At 33.0% G+C, this 21,129-nt stretch overlaps 2 protein-coding genes across 2 annotated transcripts; one reads left to right on the top strand and one right to left on the bottom strand.

Annotated features, from left to right (window-relative positions):
- The first annotated feature begins 7,073 nt into the window (after positions 1-7,073).
- LOC100797082 (auxin response factor 2B) lies at positions 7,074-11,874 on the top strand. The gene is made up of 15 exons (XM_003523126.5): positions 7,074-7,474; positions 7,572-7,684; positions 7,902-7,997; positions 8,106-8,162; positions 8,275-8,430; positions 8,531-8,615; positions 8,729-8,819; positions 8,898-9,062; positions 9,196-9,315; positions 9,408-9,483; positions 9,566-9,737; positions 9,832-10,760; positions 10,840-11,030; positions 11,140-11,360; positions 11,500-11,874. The coding sequence occupies exons 1-14, from the start codon at positions 7,384-7,386 to the stop codon at positions 11,327-11,329; spliced, it is 2,532 nt and encodes an 843-aa protein (XP_003523174.1). The 5' UTR covers positions 7,074-7,383; the 3' UTR covers positions 11,330-11,360; positions 11,500-11,874.
- A 1,037-nt stretch (positions 11,875-12,911) lies between these two features.
- On the bottom strand, positions 12,912-16,422 carry ICE1 (inducer of CBF expression 1). The gene is made up of 4 exons (NM_001251631.1): positions 15,505-16,422; positions 14,992-15,216; positions 13,932-14,102; positions 12,912-12,995 (listed from the first exon to the last, which is right to left on the bottom strand). The coding sequence occupies exons 1-4, from the start codon at positions 16,420-16,422 to the stop codon at positions 12,912-12,914; spliced, it is 1,398 nt and encodes a 465-aa protein (NP_001238560.1).
- Positions 16,423-21,129: the final 4,707 nt, after the last annotated feature.

The raw sequence follows: 21,129 nt of genomic DNA, 5'->3' as shown, positions 1-21,129 counted from the left end.
TATCACTGTGAAATAAAATTATAAGTTAATAATTAGTTTGGAAGTGAAATAATTTAAATTATAGTAATAATTAAATAACAAACTTAAAATAATACATTTAATTAAAAATATAAGTTAATTCTTAATTTTTATTTTTTATTTCTTTGTTATTTATGTTTTATCATATCATTTGAATTAAAATATAATCAATAATTGATTATATCAATAAACTAAAACTATAAAACAATATGTGATGGGTTGGATGTACCAAACCCAATAAACACAATAAGATGAGAATGAATATTAAAAATTTAAACCTAAATTTGCATTAGTTTTTTTTTTAAAGACAGGAAGAGTCAAATCCGTTTATCTTGAGATTTATTATAACCTAAAAAGTCATATAAAAATAACTCAAATATAACATGAATTAACTCAATAAAAAGACCAATATTTATATAGGATGAAAGAGTAACATAGAAATTACATATTTTACTAATAATCATTTTAAAAGTCCACGTCAAAAAATAAAATATAAAATATAAAGAGTTAAGCAAAGGATATCCCAAATAATAAGACACTTTATCTTTTTAATACCCATCAAACTAAAACAGAAGTAAAGAAGATGCAGGCACAACACCATTTTTGCAACCCCCAAGTCCTTTGCCTTCTTTATCACACTCTTCACTTCGTGCCTTCCACCGAACGTCGCCGCTATCGCCTCCCACCGCCCCGGCTTGCTCACTGAATTCTTAATCACCAAACTATATTCACAAAACTATTTTTTTATTTTTCAAAACTGATGCGAAAGTATTTTAAAATTGGATAAAAAAACCACTTCAACTCCAGAATGTCATACAGGTTTTATTTTGAAAATTCTACATGGAAACCGAAAACTGGCAACTGACAATCACTCCATAGAAATCCTAATCAAATGTTTCACAACTCTTGAACGCAGTCAGCTGGAAAGAACAATCTAATTATGAATACTTTAAATGTTATTGTATAACATTTTAGAGCTTCAGTTTTGTCAATGTTGATTTTATTTTTTGTGTATGGTTAGATAAAGTTACTTTAAATGGAAACTAACAATAAAAAATATTATATTTTCGTACAAAGTATTCGTATTAATCCTGCTAATATCTTATAAAATAAATGTTGAATAAAAATAAATACCTTTGTTTAAGATATATATATTTTTTTCTTTTTTGATAAGAATATGTCGTAGTTTCATGATGTAGACAGATAGAACAAGTGCCCCAAATCCCAACAACGTGTAATTTACGTAGATTACACTCCGTGTCGTAGACAAGTATTATCATAGATTTCGCTATTAAGCACTTAATTTGCTGATCAAAGAGCTAATTAATAGCACTCTTTTTTAGAGCTACTTCCCTTGCTTTTTTATTTGTTATTTCTCCAACAAAAAAACACATGCTGTCAAACTGGGTTACGTCTTCCATAAGTTGATTAATTGCGCCTTATCTTCTTTTTTCTCTCCCCCTTTGATGCACCGTTGATTTTTTTCACTATTAATTTCGATCATTTTCTTTGTTCTTTTTATAATAATTTGACTTATTTCAAATTCTGCCTTGTATACGAACTACTACTATTTTTATATGAATAAATTGGTCTATAACAATGCAAAATAACTGCGAAAAAGAACTAAGTGTTCAACTTCACATGGGTTAATTTTATTGGTCTTTTGCTTTGTTCAAGAGAAGGGAAGATCTTATTAAGAAATACTAAAGTCTCACATCGACTGTCTTAATTTTTGGAAGGTAACTTATATATTTATTGGACAACTTTAATTAATGCCAATTAATTTTTAAGATAAAATCTAACATGGTATCAGAGTAGACTCTGACTTGAAACTTCGCTCTCACTTTCGCTGCGACGAACATCAAATAAGTAGGGTTCATAAAACAATACCAAATATATCCCCGAAGGTCACGAAATAAATCACTAAATTAATACCAATCCTTGTTTGAACATGCATGCCTTAATTTTTGTATGACTAAAAAGTCTATAAATAGCGTGTCTACAGTACAATATTATAAAATTTGCAAATACTAAAATGTTACAAAACGTGCACGTTATATCCCTTTACAAACAACGCGTTTTTATATTTTATTTTATATAAAATTGGAGTGTGAAAATATAATTGACGGAAAAAAAAATGCTTTTTTAACTTTTCTAATTAGTTTAAAAAATTAATACTCGCCACATATACAATATATGGATTTAATTACATTTTTGTCTAACAAACATTAATTTGTTAGGAATATTGAAATTTACATACTAATAATATAAAATTCCTTATATTAATAAATGAATTCGATCATTAATATATAAAAAATAATTGTTATATACATCAGTACATCATCATATTATTAGTAAGGGTGTCCGACATGATTTGGTTTAATTTTTAAACAAAAATTATCCAAATCAAACATAATAAGTAGTTTGGTTTTGATCAATTAAATGATTTTAATAAACGATCAAATCTAAAGCAAATTAAATTTAATTGTATTTTAGTTTGGATCAATTTAATGACTTTTTTGAATTTTATTTATTTTTATGACTTTTAAATTATTTTTTAAGTTGATTTCTAAACAACATAATTTGACAATGTATATAATCAAATAACTAATTGAGCATGACCAACTCTTGAAAATGACAATTGCATAATTATTCTAATAGAACAAAAGAAAACTGTTACAAACATCTTATAAATATGTTACAAAACTATAGACATTTCGTTAATTCATCAATAGTATTACGAAAACTATTCGGTTGTTGCCACATGTCAGCTGATTAGTATTTTGGAACTTTGTTTTTCATTTTATTTATATATATATTTATTTGTCTCTTTAGTTTTCTTAGAAAGCCATGCAATACGCGGGTTCACTCCTATTGATTTAACATAATTGAAAATAGTAGCATATATGGAAAAGATGTACGTGATTTTATATGAGGTAGAAAAGAAAAATAAATATAATTAAAAGGTATGGTTTTATTTGATTTGTTTCAGTTTTCATAATAGGAATTGAAAAGAGTATCAAACCCAATAAAATTGTTTTTATTTTCAATTTAACCAGTTTTAATTTTTTTAGATTAGTTTGGCAATTTAAAATGATATGGTAAGGTCATGAATATCCTCAGTCATTAGTGTAATAAATTTATTATTAATGTAATCTCACAATAGTTATACTTCCAATTTATTTTTTATTATAAAAAAACTATATTGATAGGGACTAACCAAACCAAAAATTATTTAAAAATAATTTTTATTGATTACGATTAACATACAATTTTGGTTTTTCAATTTTTAATTTAATCTCTTAATTTTTAATTATTTCATTCAAGTGCTTCCATCACTTTTCCTTTATGTAAATCTCTCTATTTCTTTTTGTTTAACATCGAAAACTAGAGGTCAATTTGGATTTAGAAGTTAAAAATTTAATTGCTTTTGAATTTTTTTGTAAGATGCGAGGTTAAGGTTTTAAAGAGATATTTTTTATTTATGAAATATGACATTTTAATTGGTGAATTTTGAATAAAAGTGTTTAAAATGATTTAATGAATTCAACTTATGAAAATTTTAAGGAAAAATGAAAATTCAATTTTTTAGCCAAAGAGAAATTTAATAAAAAGAATTACTTTAATAATTAAAATGAATAAAATTACAAAATATTTATAATAGATAGATAGAGAAATTCTTGCTACGAATTGGGTAGGTAATCGTTTTGCAACAGCACTTTTGCGTGGTCCAACTCAATTTATTAACCTTATTATAATATAGCAATATCAAATTTGGCAACCGTGGACAAGGAGAAAATAATAATATAATATTATTCACCCCAATGTATATAATTAAAATTGAAACAATCATAATAATAGAAAAAAATAGCTGTTTTTATATGACAGGCAAGGTAAAAGTTACTGTGTAAATTAAGTGTCCATTGTTTAAATTAAGTAAAAGCAATTTTAAACTGGTTAACATAATTAAAATATTTGTTTAAATTATTCTCAGTTATAAATTTTATATTATAACATCTGTAATGACTCATGATAAAAAAAATAATAGTTTTATATATCTGTTGGCAAGACCAAGACGCCAGAATTTGTAAGTCATTATAATTAAATTTGACTTCTCTAAAGTAAAAATTTTGAAGATAAAGTGTCATATCTTAATCATTAATGAAAAATTAGTGATTAATTAATAATTTGTTATACAAGCTAGGGTATATTTCATTTTTTTAGCTAAATAAAAAAAGTATTAACACAGCTTAATTTTATTGATGTTTTTATTGCCATCATGTAAGAAAAATCCTACAACGTGAAACATGATTGCAGCCTTGCAGGTAATCCAGATATTATTGAAGTTTTTATTGCCATCACATGCAGCATTATGGCCTGGCCTCTCTGTGCATACATATTTGTCATACAGCGTGAGTACGTAGATATTCATGATGCTCAAAGGGTCTATACTATAGAGAGCTTCTTGTCTAATTCCAGTTTTTATATATTATCGTGCATTACTTTAGTAATATGTAAGTTATTATTTTTAATGTTATAATAATAATTAATATATGTTTAATCATACATTGTTCAATACTATAGTACTTAAATATATACCAAAGGGTTATTCGATGCGTGTAGCGAACGTGACAGCCATAAAGTGTTGTTTTTTGTTTGTTATTTTTTCGTAAGGAGGAGAACAAATGTACTGAAACCCATTCCCTTTTGTAGTCAATGGACCAATAATCGAGTGGGATGTGCCATGCTTAATAGCAAGGATATAATTTGTTTTTCATGTTTATATTTCTGCAAGAACTGTTTCATTTGAGACTAAATTGGAGTTTTTTTTTAGTTTTATAAGAAGAAAGATGGTGAATAAAAAAAAGGTTCTCAAAGCATATTTTGAATGGAGATCATATTCTCCCCCCCCCCCCCCCCCCCTCCCAAAAAATAAAAAAAAAAAAATTGGTGTAAGACCTCCTTTTGCCTGGTTAAAAAAATATAAATTGATTTTTAATATTTTCCATATTGAATAATGCATTAACATGTTTTTAAATTTGTTAATTACCTTTATTTAAAAAAAAAATTATAGTTAATTAATTTTTTTATAATAATGAGATCTATGGAAAGACTTTAGGGATTCAGATAATTGGTACAAGGAAAAAATTACCTCGAGAATATAGATAGAAATAGGAAATAGGAAATAGGAAATAGGAGCAGGAGGAAATAAGGGGGGAGGTGGCCCATGCGGGTTCTATCATTCTATGTCTATAATAAATAACTGAATAGTAGTAACCAGAAACCATATAACTAAAAATTAATATTTGTAGTTTGTCCTTGATTTATTGTTAATTAATTTCTTAATTTTTTAACCTTCTCTGTTTAGTATTTATTATTGGCAAAATATTTTATTACTATTCAATTGCAATAATAAATTTTATTTAACTTTTGACTATTTTTGACTCATCAAATAGTTTATAAAACAGAGACAATCATAACACTGGGTAATTTTTTGTTTATAAATAAATTATACAATTTAAAGTATACCGCAAGTTTTTTTTAATGAGAATTAAACCAAAAGTTTAATCTCGCTAGAACTAAAAATTAAATATACTCTATTTATATATTGTAAAAAAAATATTTTAAAGGAATTTTTTCTTATCTATTCCTGGTATTTATTTTTGTAGACTTTGATATTGGACATTGAACGGATGCATATTCTCTTGCCGGGTATATATATTTATGAATATATTTCTACAAGCTTGTTTTTTCTTTTATTAACATGGAAAAAAGCATCAATGTATAGAAAGAAAATAATAAGGTGTAGTTGAAGTGTTTGCTTAGGAGTGTACAGAAATGATGCACGCATTCCTCCTAAAATTTTGATGGGGCTTGACCAAGCAAGGAAGATCTGACAGGGCATTTAAATAAGCTGGAATTTGTGAGTTCCATTCCATTCCATACTTGCACTTGTTTAAATGTTTCCGATATATGTACACATATAATTCATTAGGATAATTAGGGTCAAATACTTTATTTTTATCCTAAAATCACGTCAATATTACTAATGCAACTACTTAGGATCTACATTTAAAATCTTAGGATAATAGTTATGTCGATTGCAAAAAAATCACTCTCAATTAAATATATCTGAAGATATATAACCTAATACTTGAATGTTATATAAATAACACTTTCATACTTGAATGTTTATGAGTTAGGTTTCCTATATCTTAAACATGATCTAATTACATGAATTTTAAATTTAAATTTTAAGTATGAGGTTACATTTTATATTTGATGAAAAATTTTATTATTCATAGTAATCATATATATTTTATGTAAGATTATTTATGACGAAGGATACATGTCAATATAGTATATATAATTATCTAGTGTGTTTCAATTGTTATAAAGTTGTTTTGATTTATATGTCTCAGAGTTTAATTGTCATATATCCATGATATAAATATTTTATAATATCATATAATTATAAATTAATTTTAATATGATTTTTAAAATAATTATTATTGTAAAAGTTAATAAAGATGATGAGATGTGAATGAATAAAAGTATAAACTGTTTTACGTTATTAATTAATATAGAGCTTCTTTTATCATGTCTCAATTTTTAATCCTAGATATCTAAGTGCATTAAGTGAAGAAGACTGCCTTCACTAAAAAAATATATGTGATTTGTATTTTGAATTTAATTAATTAGATGAAAAAGTGTAAAAGAGTGGGTGAAATGCAGAGTGTGAGTGTGGGGGGTTCAGACGCAATTGCAATGGCATGTATCCATGAAGCCCTGCCCGTTAATAGCACGACAATGCCATTTCCCAATAAAAAGAACAACTTTCTTACCGTCACGACACACGCCGTTACATGCCTATCCAATCCCTCCTCGACACCGCGTTAACGCCGTCTGTACCCTTCTGTGTCCCCAGCCGCCTTTATTTATGGATCCCCTACCGGCTCCACCCGGTCCCCCTGCCCCACTTTTACCGCCAAATGCCGGTTCCCTCAAAACCGATTGGTTAAGGGATTGACTGCGGTTGAAAATCATTGCACGCTGTTTTGACCACTCTGGTTAAGTCCTCACCCTCCCCTCCATTCCCCTCACATCCCAAAAACCACACACAACACACCACAACCTTCTTCTTCTTCTTCTTCAACTTCTGGTTCAAAACCTCAACAGTTTGTTGAATTGCGCGTTGAAATACGACTCAATATTCTTTCGCGAGCTCTGTTCTCACTTCAAAGGTTAGGTTCTTCGACAGTTTCTTTGTTTCCACTCCGTCGCTTGCTGAGAAGGCGTGAGCGAGAGTTGTAGAATTACGCAACGAGTGTCGCGGATGAGAGATCTGTGGTGAGGTCTCTGGAAATGACATCATTGGAGGTGACGATGAAGGGAAATTGCTTGAACCACAACGACGGCGGAGCCACGGAGCCTCATTCCCCGTCCACGGCCAAAGGTAGCGCTAACTAATTCACAGGTTCGTTCGTTTTAGGAAGTGTTTGGGAATTCTAAAACTTATAATCGTTTTTTTTTCTTTTTTTCTTTTTTGGTAGACGCAGAAGCTGCACTTTTCAGGGAGCTATGGCATGCTTGTGCAGGTCCTCTAGTCACGGTTCCGCGAGAAAGAGAGCGCGTGTTTTATTTCCCTCAGGGACATATTGAGCAGGTAAATTAATTACTAACTAATTAGCTAATTAGTTAATTATTTTCATTCCTTTAAATTGGAGAATATGGTTTCCTTTTTGGAGTCAGAGCTCAGATTTGTGACGGCAGTGAATTTCGTTGATGGATTGGAGTGAGATGGGTTTGGTTTTTGGTTTTCTGTTTTTTTTTTTTTTTTTTGGGTTTTATGTTTTACATGTTTTGTTTTTGGTGTGGAATAGGTGGAGGCGTCGACGAACCAGGTGGCGGACCAGCACATGCCGGTTTACGATCTCCCACCCAAGATCCTTTGTCGGGTCATCAACGTGCAGCTGAAGGTAGTGTTGGTTCGATCTGTGTCACTTTTTTTCGTTATTAAAAAAAAATAAATTCTCATGCTTTCTAACAAAGCAATCCTCAAAAAGAGAAATGGTTCTTTCTTTCAGGCCGAGCCCGACACGGATGAGGTGTTTGCTCAGGTGACTTTGCTTCCGGAGCCAAATGTGAGTTTCCTCTCATTGGTGTGTGTTTCAGAGAGAGAGAGAGTAATTGGGTGAAAAAGTGATGATGCTTATGATTTTTTTGGTTTTTTTAATGTGTGGGGGGATGATATAGCAAGATGAGAATGCCGTGGAGAAGGAGCCACCACCGCCTCCTCCGCCGCGGTTTCATGTTCATTCTTTCTGTAAAACTCTGACGGCGTCCGATACCAGTACCCATGGTGGGTTTTCTGTGCTGAGACGGCATGCTGATGAATGTCTTCCTCCTCTGGTTTGGATTCTTTTTTTTTTTTTTTTCTCTTCCTCGTACTTTGTTTCTGTGTGTCGATTATGGCTGGCTGACGTTGGATGAATTGCGTGTTTTTTGACAGGATATGTCGAAGCAGCCACCCACACAGGAATTGGTGGCTAAGGATCTTCATGCAAATGAATGGCGATTTAAACATATCTTCCGAGGTAATTGCTTACTCATCGTTTTTTTACCCTTCTAGTTTGTTGTCTACCTTTGTTTTCATATTCTATTGTGTTTTCTATCGATTGTGACTGATGATGAGTCGATTCAATTTCAGGTCAACCCCGTAGACACTTGCTTCAGAGTGGTTGGAGTGTTTTTGTCAGCTCCAAAAGGCTTGTCGCTGGGGATGCATTTATATTTCTTAGGTTTGTTCTACCGTGAATTAGGGTTTTTGATTGCACTGGTTTGTTACTTTGGAATGGGGCTAATTTAGGGATTTGCAGAGGTGAGAATGGGGAACTTCGTGTTGGTGTCCGACGAGCAATGAGACAGCAGGGTAATGTTCCATCCTCAGTTATCTCCAGCCACAGCATGCATCTCGGTGTCCTTGCAACTGCTTGGCATGCCATCTCGACCGGGACCATCTTCACTGTTTATTACAAGCCCAGGTTTGTAAATTATTCGTAAAACTATATTGAATCTGATATCATGGGCGAGTGAATGTTGATGGTTTCTTTGTAATTGTTTGTTCCCTCACAGCAGGATTAACAGCACTTTCTTACCATCATTATTATTTTGCAGGACCAGTCCTGCTGAATTTATTGTTCCGTATGATCAATATATGGAGTCTCTCAAAAATAATTATAGCATCGGGATGCGGTTCAAAATGAGGTTTGAAGGTGAAGAGGCTCCAGAGCAGAGGTATGGGCAAATGATCCTGCAGTGCTTTATTATTATTAAATGTTCGATTCTAGTGGGAAAATATCCCTTGATATGGCTTGTTAAAATTATAGGTTTACTGGTACCATTGTTGGAATAGAAGATTCTGATCCCAAAAGGTGGAGAGATTCCAAATGGAGATGCCTCAAGGTTGTATCTCTAGTCCTTTTGCTACTTCTTTTGTCTTGTTAAATACAATGCTTGCTATAATGTCGTTACTTTTGTCATTCAGGTGAGATGGGATGAAACATCCAACACCCCTCGGCCAGAGAGAGTTTCCCCTTGGAAAATAGAGCCTGCTCTTGCTCCCCCGGCTCTAAATCCTCTTTCAATGCCCAGGCCTAAAAGGCCTCGGTCTAATGCAGTTCCTTCATCCCCAGATTCTTCTGTTCTTACTCGAGAAGGTATGATTATTTGGCTGTTGATATTTACAAGAAACCTGCCTTAATTTGTGAAAAAAAATGTGGTTGAGGCCTATATGTTTTTGTTGATTAACAGCATCATCTAAAGTGAGCATAGACCCTTCACCGGCAAATGGCTTTCCAAGGGTCTTGCAAGGTCAAGAATTCTCGACCTTGAGAGGCAATTTTGCTGAAAGTAATGAGTCTGATACTGCTGAGAAGTCTGTTGTTTGGCCACCTGCTGCAGTAGATGATGAAAAGATGGATGTTTCTACTTCAAGGAGGTATGGTTCAGAGAGCTGGATGTCAATGGGGAGGAATGAGCCTACATATTCGGATCTTCTTTCAGGCTTTGGGGCCAGTGGGGATCCTTCTCATTTATCCTTGAAGGATCAAATGAGCCCTGCTTATTCTGCTAGAAAGCAATCATTGGATCATGAAGGCAAACTTCACATGCCTCATCCATGGCCTGTAATGCCCTCTAGTCTGTCACTGAGCATCTTGGACTCTAATACAAAAGGTCCTGCACATGGTGGTGATACAACTTACAAAGCTCGAGGGAATTTGAGGTACAGTGCATTTGGTGAATACCCTGCACTGCATGGTCATAAAGTTGAGCATTCACATGGAAACTTGATGCCACCCCCACCTGCACTCCTAACTCAATATCAGAGTCCTTGTTCAAGAGAGCTTATGTCAAAACAAGTGTCAGCAAAAACTTGTGAGGCTGTGAAACCAAAAGATGGTGACTGTAAGCTATTTGGCTTCTCACTTATCAGTGGCCCTACTTTACCAGAGCCTTCTTTATCACAAAGAAATGTGAGTGAGGCTGCTGATCAGATGCATCTTACAGCACACCAACAAAGAACATCTGAAAATGATGAAAAGTTAGACCACTCGAAGGGATCAAGACCTGTAGATGATATAGTTGTTGATGACCAGGACAGACCATTACGGACTTCTCAGCTGCATACTAAAGATGTTCAAGCTAAACCTCTCAGTGGTTCTGCTAGGAGTTGCACTAAAGTAAGATCCTTCACTATTTGATTGAAAAATGAGAGCTAGAAGTTTACTGGGAAAATTAACCACATGGTATTTGTTTTAGGTTCACAAGAAGGGCATTGCACTTGGTAGATCAGTGGACCTTACAAAGTACAGTGGCTATGATGAATTAGTTGCTGAATTGGATCAGCTGTTTGAATTTGGGGGTGAATTATTGTCAACTAAAAAAGATTGGCTTATCGTCTTTACTGATAATGAGGGTGATATGATGCTTGTAGGCGATGATCCATGGCAGTAAGGATCTGTATTTTAATTATACATCCTTGGTTAACTTTCTATTTAAATATCTTACTTTTCCTTGAGAATGGGACATAATTTATATAATTCTATATTTTCAATTCAGGGAATTCTGTGCCATGGTTCGCAAAATTTATATCTACCCTAAAGAGGAGATCCAGAAAATGAGCCCAGGTACCTTGAGCTCGAAAAATGAAGAGAATCATTCGGTGACGGCTAGTGAAGGTGCAGATACAAAAGATGTTAAATGTCAGCCGCATCAAAAGTTCAATTCAGAAAATGGTCTTGACGCCTAATGATTAGTAGATTGATTTCCGTAGCTCTCAGGTAACTTTCTGCCTCCCATCATCCTAGTTAAAACTGTGGATTCAATGATTTTAGCTGTCTAGATCAAATACCATACATGAATTTTGAATCTAGTTTAGTAGAGGAATTTCATGGTGTAATGTTTTCTTGTGATCTGCAGATTCCGGGATGGAAAGTAGGGAACTGCCATGAAGCCATCCAGTTGGAAAACTTAACTTGAAGACGAAATCGAGGCTGACTGCTGCTTATCAGTGACTGCTTCGAATCAATATATAAGATGGCACGAAAGAGTATCCGTTCAATTTTGGAAATCCCGGAATTAGTAGTATAATGCTCAGCTATATACAATCCCTAGTATGTAATCAATTGTGTTTTTGAGTGAGGTGATATAGGGTGATATCAACCTTGCTTTTCTTTTCCAAACAATCCCACCTTGTAGCTGTACATAGTTGTTTCTCATCTACCCTCTGAACAACAAACCGTTAATGTAATGAAAATTGATAGTATACCAGGGAGGCCTTGTGGTTGGTATCCAGTTTATTTGATTTTAATTTTGATTCTTATTAGTCATAATTTGTGAGATGGAAATTATCGAGATTCCATTCTGCATGCTGTATAATTAAATTTTGTTTTAAGTGTACATTTGTTTTGTACCCTCGTTATTTTTGTTTTTGTTTTTGTTTTTTCTGGGTGAGGTATACCCTCAGTGTTAGCCACATGGGAAGCGAATAATGTATAAAAGCGACAGTGTATACAAAAGGGAAACAAGATGTGTTTGTGATTAATCCTTGGGATGAACAATAGTTATGGTTGTCAGTGCTTCATTGGATACTTTAATAGAGGTTACGAGATGAAGCCGTTTTCTAGGAAGCACCATTGTCAAGGTCAATTTACCCTTTTTCTTTTTTCGGTCAGTAAGTCAATTAGTATCTACAAAAGGCACATGACTAATGGAACTCGTTTATAGGGTCGGTGCTTTAGCAACCATATTAGACCCAAGGATTTCATATCATCATTTAATAATTTTAAATTTTTAAAGGAAGCTAAGCAAGTGGATTGTCAGCCCAAACATCTAATTTTGTCAGTTTTTGCCGTAGATGCATGGTATTCTTTTTCTTTCAGCTTTTCTCCACTACTTTTTGGTTCAAAAAGGAAGATATAGTAAGCGTGTGATGACCATGCTTAATAGAGGGGGAAAAACACGAAAAAAAGAAAGTTGCTTTAAAGTTTTGTCCTGGTTGAAAACTGTATAAAGAGGACAATAGGTTCGACAAACATAAATACAAACTTCACGTCAAAACGCGCCTTCAGAAATGTCTCTGAACTAATTGAAGTCGAAGTAGCATCAACTTTCGGTTCGACATGAGCATGTGAAAGGTACCAAATTGTAACTGCTGCTGCCGGGGGTAAAATTCATGTGAAAATTTATTCTACCTCAACTTTAACTGAAGTTACCAGAGCTAGTATCGTACACTTGAATTGTGGACATAACAAAGTAAAAACTGATTCTAATTAAACTTGCCAAATTGACTGTGAAATAACAGCTACCAGTTTGTTTCTTTTCAAAACTAGTTACATCATGCCATTGTAGCCAGCTGAATCTAAGAGTACTGCTTTGATTTGCTCCGGATGCACATCCTGACCTTCTTTGCATTGCTGAAAGAGAAGGATTGTTAGCCTTTTATACTACAATCATCATTTTAATAAAAGTCATAATTTTTTAATAAATTAATCACCCTCCCATATTCCTAATTACTAAATTAAAAAAAATCTTGCTAATAAGTATCTTACAACATTGATTAAAAAATTAAAAAAGAAAAATTATCGAAAATTATATGGAAACATTTTTAGGCTTCCCTGTGAAAAATTTCTCTTCTATTTTCTTATTTATTACCCTAAGGGCACCCGATTAGTATTTCCCAACAAAAAAAAATCAAATGCTTTCTATGTTTTTAAGACAATAAATGTGTCTGATTTCATTTAGTACTTTATTATTAATAAAGTATTAAGAAGATTATTTGGATTATGTTTTAGGAGTTTATAAAAAAAAAACTCTACCTATTCCTATTTGCTTTAAAATTAGAGGGTCAGCCTTTACACAAATGACCGTTTGCTCATGGGCTCGAATCCAAAAAACAACCTCTTTGCATTTGCAAGGATAATATTGTGTACAATGACCATTCCTTATACCTTAGTATAGTAGTTGCCTCCGGATACCGGGGTATGCTATTTTTTTATTTTTTATTTTTATAGTTTACTTCAACAATTAATGTAACCTTAAAGATAACTACAGAGTAAATAATGTTCTTAAGAAGCAGAAACTACAATACCATTCCAACACTTGAGCCATTAATGGATGTGGAAATCATTAGAATATCAGATGCATTTTAAAGTGGATCTTGACAGTTATCATGCCAGGTTCCCTTCAAATAAATTCAAGTTTAAGGAACTTCCACATGAAAAATATATCTCTTCTATTGTATAAACAAGGTCACAACTATTGAGGAAAATATCAAACGACCTTGCAAGCTGGATGCAAGATTAATTGATTTTCAAGTGATGTAGGTGTGGATAGTAGAATAAAAGTTTTACCTCGGCTCGAAAAATATCCATAGCAAATCCATTGAAGCAGCTGATAACAGCCTGCTGAATGTCTAATCCAAGGTTATCCATAGCCCTCATGGTTGAGAGCAACAGACCAGGTTTGCGGCCACAAAACATGTGTATGTTAACTGCCCTTCCTTCACGCAGCCGAACCTCAACCTATGTATAATTGCATGATTGCATTAATAAAAGCTTCTATCAAAACATACTAATAGCAAACAAAATCTTGACTGCTCCTATGAGCCTAGTGCTAAGCCAGGAATGATAAGTGCAGAGTTGTTAATAAGATACAAGGTTCATTCCAATTTCCAACCCCAAAACAAGTAAAACTTCACTTACATTATTAGAGAATACATAAAAAATTGCTTGATGTCATTCATATATCCCACCACTATTATGAACTGTTTGGATAAACAACTTAATTAAGATCTTATATAATAAGTAAATATTTTTTTGTTACATAAATAAATACTTATTATTTAAGGATTTATTTATAAGTTTTTTCTATATCGAAGGAGAAATAAGATTAAACTTGTTTTATATATCTATAATAGCTTATTGAAATAAGCTGAAAATAGTTTATGAACATATTGCAAGTTATTTTAATAAGTGTTTTTATAAACATTTAGGTCTTATTTGGATAAGTTTTTTCACAAGCACTTGTTGTGGTAGTAGAAAATAAGAAGGATAAATGAAATAAACTTCTCCCATATAAGTTAAAATTAACATATGCATAAATTAAAACTTAACTTTTGAAGAAGTTAATACGAGAGATTCTCTGCAAATTAGTTTATGCAGCATAAGTTAATTTTAACTTTTATGTAATAATTCTTTATTTTTTTTCTCAGGTGTTTGTTGAGAAATTTATCCAAAACAATGCTTACATAAGCACTTACTATGCCATACAATAAGTGCAAATAAGCTCTTTCAAACAGGATTTATTTCTAGTAATTAACAGGAACAGAAAGCAAGGAAGCAAGGTCGATTTGAGTATACATATTCCGGGCAAAAGGGGAAGTTCCAGCATTGGAGAACAAAAAAACATTACCCTAGCAGGTTGGCCATTGGGGCTTGGCAATGAGCTGGGGCACAGTTCTTCCTTGATTCGGCACGGCAGCGTAGGAGGAGTAGGCGTCAAAGGATGGAAACTTGAGACTGGAGTGAGCGAAGAACCCACCGGCGTCGACTCCAATTCGTTATGCAGATCATTGATCCTTTGCAGAAGCTCCTTCAGATACTCAATTGCATCCCCAAGAATTGAAGCCCTGTCCATCTATCAAACCAAACCAAACCAAACAATGTCATAGAACCCAGAGACAGATCCAGATTCCACCCCAAACCAAACCAACACCAATTAACTAGTAGTGTGCAACTATTTATTAATCTGGCTTTCAAGGTGAAATCGGAATTGATTATGAGAAAGTTGAATCTAATCCAAACACACACCACAAAGTATTGACCTTTCAAATGAATTTAACTCCAAGAACTTGAAAAGTAACTGCAGATTCAAAATTTGGCAAGAGGGTGAGAGGAAAAGAAAAGAAAAGAAAAGAAATCTTACTTTGCTAATCTTGGGAACAACGGACCTCAGCATGTAGAGTCTGTCATTGAGCTTCTTCCGGCGGCGTCGTTCGGCCATCAAATTCTTAGCAGGCATTCCCTTCTTCTTCCCTTTCTGATCCAAACCGGTGACGGTGCTGTTGGCATTGGAACTAACCCCCCCACCACCATTCTTCTCCTTAGCGTCATTATAATTACTCTCAGTTAAGTCGTCAGAATCGTAGTTCAAGCCAGACCCGTCGAAACTCACATCCTCAACCACCACCTCATCCTTCTCCTTCCTCTTCTTATTGTCACTCATGTTCATGTTCTTCCTGAGCGCGGCTCTCTTCTGGAAAAGGGTGGGTTGGGCCCCGGAGGGGGGCAGCGACTCGAGAGGTCTCAGAATGTTGGAACGGTTGAGAAAGAGAGGATTGGAGGAACCCTCTTGGAGGCTCTGGAAGCCGGCGAAAGCGGTGGTGGTGCTGGTCTGAGGGGGTGTGAAGTGTGTTGTTTCGGAGGCGAGAAGGGGTAAGGAAGAAGAAGCTTGAGGGTCAAGAAAGCCCATATCGAAGGGGTTGAGTTTGGGGTTGGGAGGGAGGAAGAACTGGAGGTGAGAGGGGGAGCAGGAGGAGGAGGAGTCCACGGCGGAGGGGTGGAGTAAGAGGTTGTCGGGGTCGAAGGCCATATCTTGGTGGTGGTGGTGGTGGTTGGTGATGTTGTTGTACCATTCGTCGTCAACATCGAGCATGGGCTTGAAGGCGCAGAGAGAACCTAAGTCGTTAGAGGTTTCGACGAAACCTGTGGTTGTGGTTGTGCCGGTGGTAATGATGATGTTGTTGTTGTTAGGCTTGGAGTTTCTGGCCCAGGAAGCGGAGGCAGTGTTTTCGGCTTCTGGTTCGTCCATCCAGACAAGGCTGTTGTTTATTCTCGACATCATGCTTTTTCTCACAGAAGCTAAGCTTGTTTGGGTGCTAGCAAGAGAATACTGAGTAGGTTGGTGAGGTGAGAAAGGGAGAGACAGAGTGAAGGACGTTGCAGAAGGAAAAGGGCATTGCTTTTTTTTTTTTTTTTGAAGAGAACGTTACACTACCTACAACAACCAACCACCGCTTCCCCCGTATAAGTATAACGCTGCGAAGGAAAATGACGAGGAGAGGATCATATATACACTTACCCTTAATTTGTCACCTTTTTTCTGTTTCTGCTCCTTCTACACGTGCAAGTTAATTAGAACCAAGTTTCACCCTCTCACTGTTTGCTGCTACTATTTCGTCTGTTTGCTAATTACCATGATTTAATTGCCTTCCCACCAAGTCATTACTTATCATTTTTCTCTACATTTTCTGTATTAACTTTTATCTACATATTTTTCTTCTTTTTTTAATCCTTTTTTTACCTATTTTTTTTCTTTTTCATTACATTACTTATCATTATTTTACTTTTATTTTTACGATTTCTTTTCTTATCTCAATACACTATAAAATGAGGAGTACATGCATTTGCATTTTTCCTTTGTGATAATATGGATTATATATATATTTTTCATATAAATGACTTTGCTTTTTTTTTTAACCCTAGCGCATAATGCTTGTTTTGTACACACTTTACAATGTAGGCCAACTTGTAGTGTAGAATTTTTCAGTTACTAATAATAGTTGTGTTTGATTTACCGTTCAAGGATACAAAATGTGAAAGATACGATGATGTGCGTTTAATTTACTGTTTAGGGATGTTAAACATGAATGGTAATATGAGATGTGAGTAGATTCACGTTGAATGTGCTTTGAAAAGTGAGAAATGATCAAACTGATGCATAAAAGTTGCTTCACTTCTTATGAAAGGTGTGATATACGTGAAGAACAAAAGTAAAGAAATGTGATGATATATAATGAGATTAAAAAAGATACAAAGAGAGAAGATGTAAAAAGGATGCAAGATAAATGTTGTGTTAAAAAATTAAAATTCTTTATTTACCCCTTTGATAAAAGATCAAACTTTTGGTGGCCCATTGGTTTGAATTGGAGTCGCTTGACTTCGAAAAATATTGTTAGTAAGGTGGTAGCATGTTTGAATAAGTTTTGGGATTTAACATAAAGTGACCTTAAAATTTTAGTAGAAGAGAAAAAGACACAAACACTTTGTCATTTTCTCTTTTGCTGAAATTTTCCCATAATTAAATAGTTGTTCACCCACATCATTCGAATTGTTTTAGGATAGCATTGTACATGCATTTTTACAATTTTCATCATAGTAATTGAGGTGAAAGCATATTAGAGGGTAATTTTAACATACTACTAAATTACTCTAATACTATTTTGATAATTTTGTTTCTAGAAGTGATTATACCTAAACACAACCAATGGTACCAAACTCTAATATAAAAGACTCTTCCTCTTTCTTGGCCAAATTTGTTCTCTAATTAATGAGTATAAACATATGACCTAAGAAAAAATGAAGCTAGCTTGTTATTCCCTCATGTGAATGCCATTGCATGTCATCTCATGTAGTCTGCTTATCCACATATGGCTGCGACTATGAACTCGTACGTGAATATTATTTGACAATATATTTTTCAGTGTATGATTAAGCGGTATTGATTTTATTTGATCTCACAAACACAAGAAATGTACATGTGCTTTATCCCCATGCAAAAAGAAAAAAAAATTAAGAATTCTTTTGGTTGCCGATATTTCCATTTGATTGATTATCATTAGCATTCGAAAGTCTTATCCATTCATAGTATATTTTTTTTTCTTAGGTATGCATAGCACATGCACAATATTTATAATTGTAAGAATGCAAAAGTTTTGTCCTCTTATATATGTAAAAGCCAACGCTTATGGTACGGGACAAAATAATCAACTTGTCCAATTGTCCAAGCTAGCACTATAGTAGATATGCAGTAGTATATATATGCATGTGAATGTAAGGTGCTTTGTTTGCTTTATTTTTCTATATAATTTTTTCTTTGGGATCATGAGCTGCTAATTAAGGCCCTTCAAAGTTCAAATGCATCATAAACTTGATATTAGCATAAATGGATTTTGGAAGTCTACTACTGCGAATTAATATCATAAATGTATTGGTTATGAACTATGAGAAGCCAAGAATATTGCTGATATATTTTTATAAATAAAAGATGATCATCGGGTACAAACTGCCCTCTTCCTGTGTATAACTATAACTACGTATTGGTGTATTGCTAATTAAAAGTGAAGCTAATTTTATTATAAAAGGAAATAGTCGGAGGGTGGGGATATATGCATGCACGAGGTTTGCATCACAATTGACGCGTGTTTACTTAAACAGACTGAAATAATGAATTATAGAGGTCGACTCAAAACCTATAATGGTGAAAACATTGTATTGTGTATATATACGGGTGAATGGGTATGACATGAAATGGTTTCTTAATTTTAATTAATTGCTCACATTTAGTTCTCATTGTTTTTTAATTTTTCAAATTAAGTTTCTTGCCTCAAATTTCATTCAATAATTAATAGAAATATAATTAAGGAGTTAAAAAAATAAAAGAAATATAGTTGAAATGCAATGTATCATTGATTTATATAAATTAGTAAAATAGAAAATATTTAAATAAAAAAACAAATAAAGTATAAAAAAATGTAATGAAAGTTATTTTTCATTCAAATATTTTAATTTTTTTATTTAATGAATCTATACTAATCAGTGGTATATATATCATCATTTGAATTTTTGTTAATAATTAAATGGTTTTTTTAAAATAAAGAATTTAATTTGAATAATTAAAAAACTATAAGAACTAAATTAAATATGAACAATTTAAATTGGAGGAAATAAAATCACACATAAAATAAACTAAATAAAGTATCAAAACATAAAAGTGAAATGTGTAATGAAACCAAATTAAAATTTTAACATATCCATTGTAAAAGAAAAAAGGTGGATATATAAGGTTTGTTACAAATTGCAATTAATACTTGGAGGAGGAATGAGAAGTGTTTGAGATACAATAATTGTGATTATAACATCAAAACGAGTGCCATATTTTTTATTTGTGACCCAATTATATTAGGAAGATGGTAGAAAACTAGAGAGAATCCATAGTAGTGATGAGAATTAAGGGATGGAAGCTGAGTGGGTAATAGACTCCCAAGTATCTCGTGACGCTTTTCTGGCCACCGCAGTTACTGCGCAGTTGAAACTATAACACCTCTCTCTCTCTCTCTCTCTCTCTCTCTCTCCACAGTATGGTACAGTACTCGTCTATTTCTTTCTTTCTTTCTATGAAGGTTAATTACTTCTCAAGCATTTCATTTTGAGCTCTATCTTGTATCATCATCTTTTATAGGTTTTTAAAATACTATTATATATCAAAAAGACAATTATTTTGGAATTTAATTTATTAATATGATGTCAGAATAAGATGAATTTAATTACTGTATATTATTTAACTGTGTAAAAAGAATTACATTAGTAATAATGTATATAAGTATCCAAAATTATATATTAGTAAAATGCAATATACCAGTTAAGGAATAACTGGCTCAAACGGTATATATATGTTTAATTTTTCTTCATTAAAATTTTGATTTTGAATTTAATATGTGAGTAAATAAAACTGTTAGAGAAAAACTATCCTCGCCATGCATGGCATGCTGTGAATTTATTTTTTTATTCAAATAAATTAATTTCCTGTAAAAGATAGAGTTTTGAAAAATCGAGTAGGAAATGGGCCCACAAGATGAAGATGTATTTACATCATCCATGTGTAAATCTGGGGCAGAATTGAATGCAAGAAATTGAAATAAAATCGTATGATTTGCTGAATATGTTAGAAATGGGAGTGGGACAAAGAATCTTAAATAAGGTGCAGTAATTGTGTGGATATAGGGAAGGAAAGATACTCACTCTCCTTTATTATTTCTCCTCTAACCTCGTGAACATGGGACATAGAACCTTAATTTGCCCTTGCCTTGTGGGTTATGTCATAGTCACAAAATATTTGAATTCTGCACTCAGCCGAACAAGTTGTTCACTCATCATGCACCTACAATTTTGAATTGACGTATTGCTGCTGAGCAATTAAATCGTCTAGTGTACTCTGTTACATTGCTTGGCTCTCCACAACTAAGCAGTTCAAAAATGAAAAAAAATATAAAATAAATTATAAGACACTTATGTGTTAAAAAAGAAAAATATAGATATCATAAATGCTATCATCTGACAAGGAAAAAATAAAATAAAATAAAATAAAAAGTTTTAGTTAAGTGTATATAGTGTCCTTTGTAGTTTGTGCAAAAATTGCTTACAACAAGCCAAAGTTCAACTCATACTAGAAGAAATTTTCAAAACATTAAAATAAAAGTAATTAATTTGGTAACTTCCAAACTGCCCGAGTAATTTGGTTCCAGCCTTAATATTGATTAAACATTAGTAGCGTAAAAAAGTTTGTTCACATTGGCAATCTACACCGCCTTGGTTTCTTGGAGACTGATGCAATATAAGTGAGGTAGTATCATTTTTATAATACTGAGATGAATATTTTAGTTAATAAAATAAATACTTTTTAGTGCTAACAATTAAATCTGAAGTTAGCAATTTCACATGAAGAGAAGGAGGATCTTAATCCAATATATCTTGCAGCATTGAGCAAGATACA

The sequence above is a fragment of the Glycine max genome, chromosome 4 (genome assembly GCF_000004515.6).
Source record: "Glycine max cultivar Williams 82 chromosome 4, Glycine_max_v4.0, whole genome shotgun sequence".
Taxonomy (NCBI): domain Eukaryota; kingdom Viridiplantae; phylum Streptophyta; class Magnoliopsida; order Fabales; family Fabaceae; genus Glycine; species Glycine max.
The sequence above is the reverse complement of the archived record's forward strand: the minus strand, read 5'-3'. Positions and strand labels throughout refer to the sequence as shown.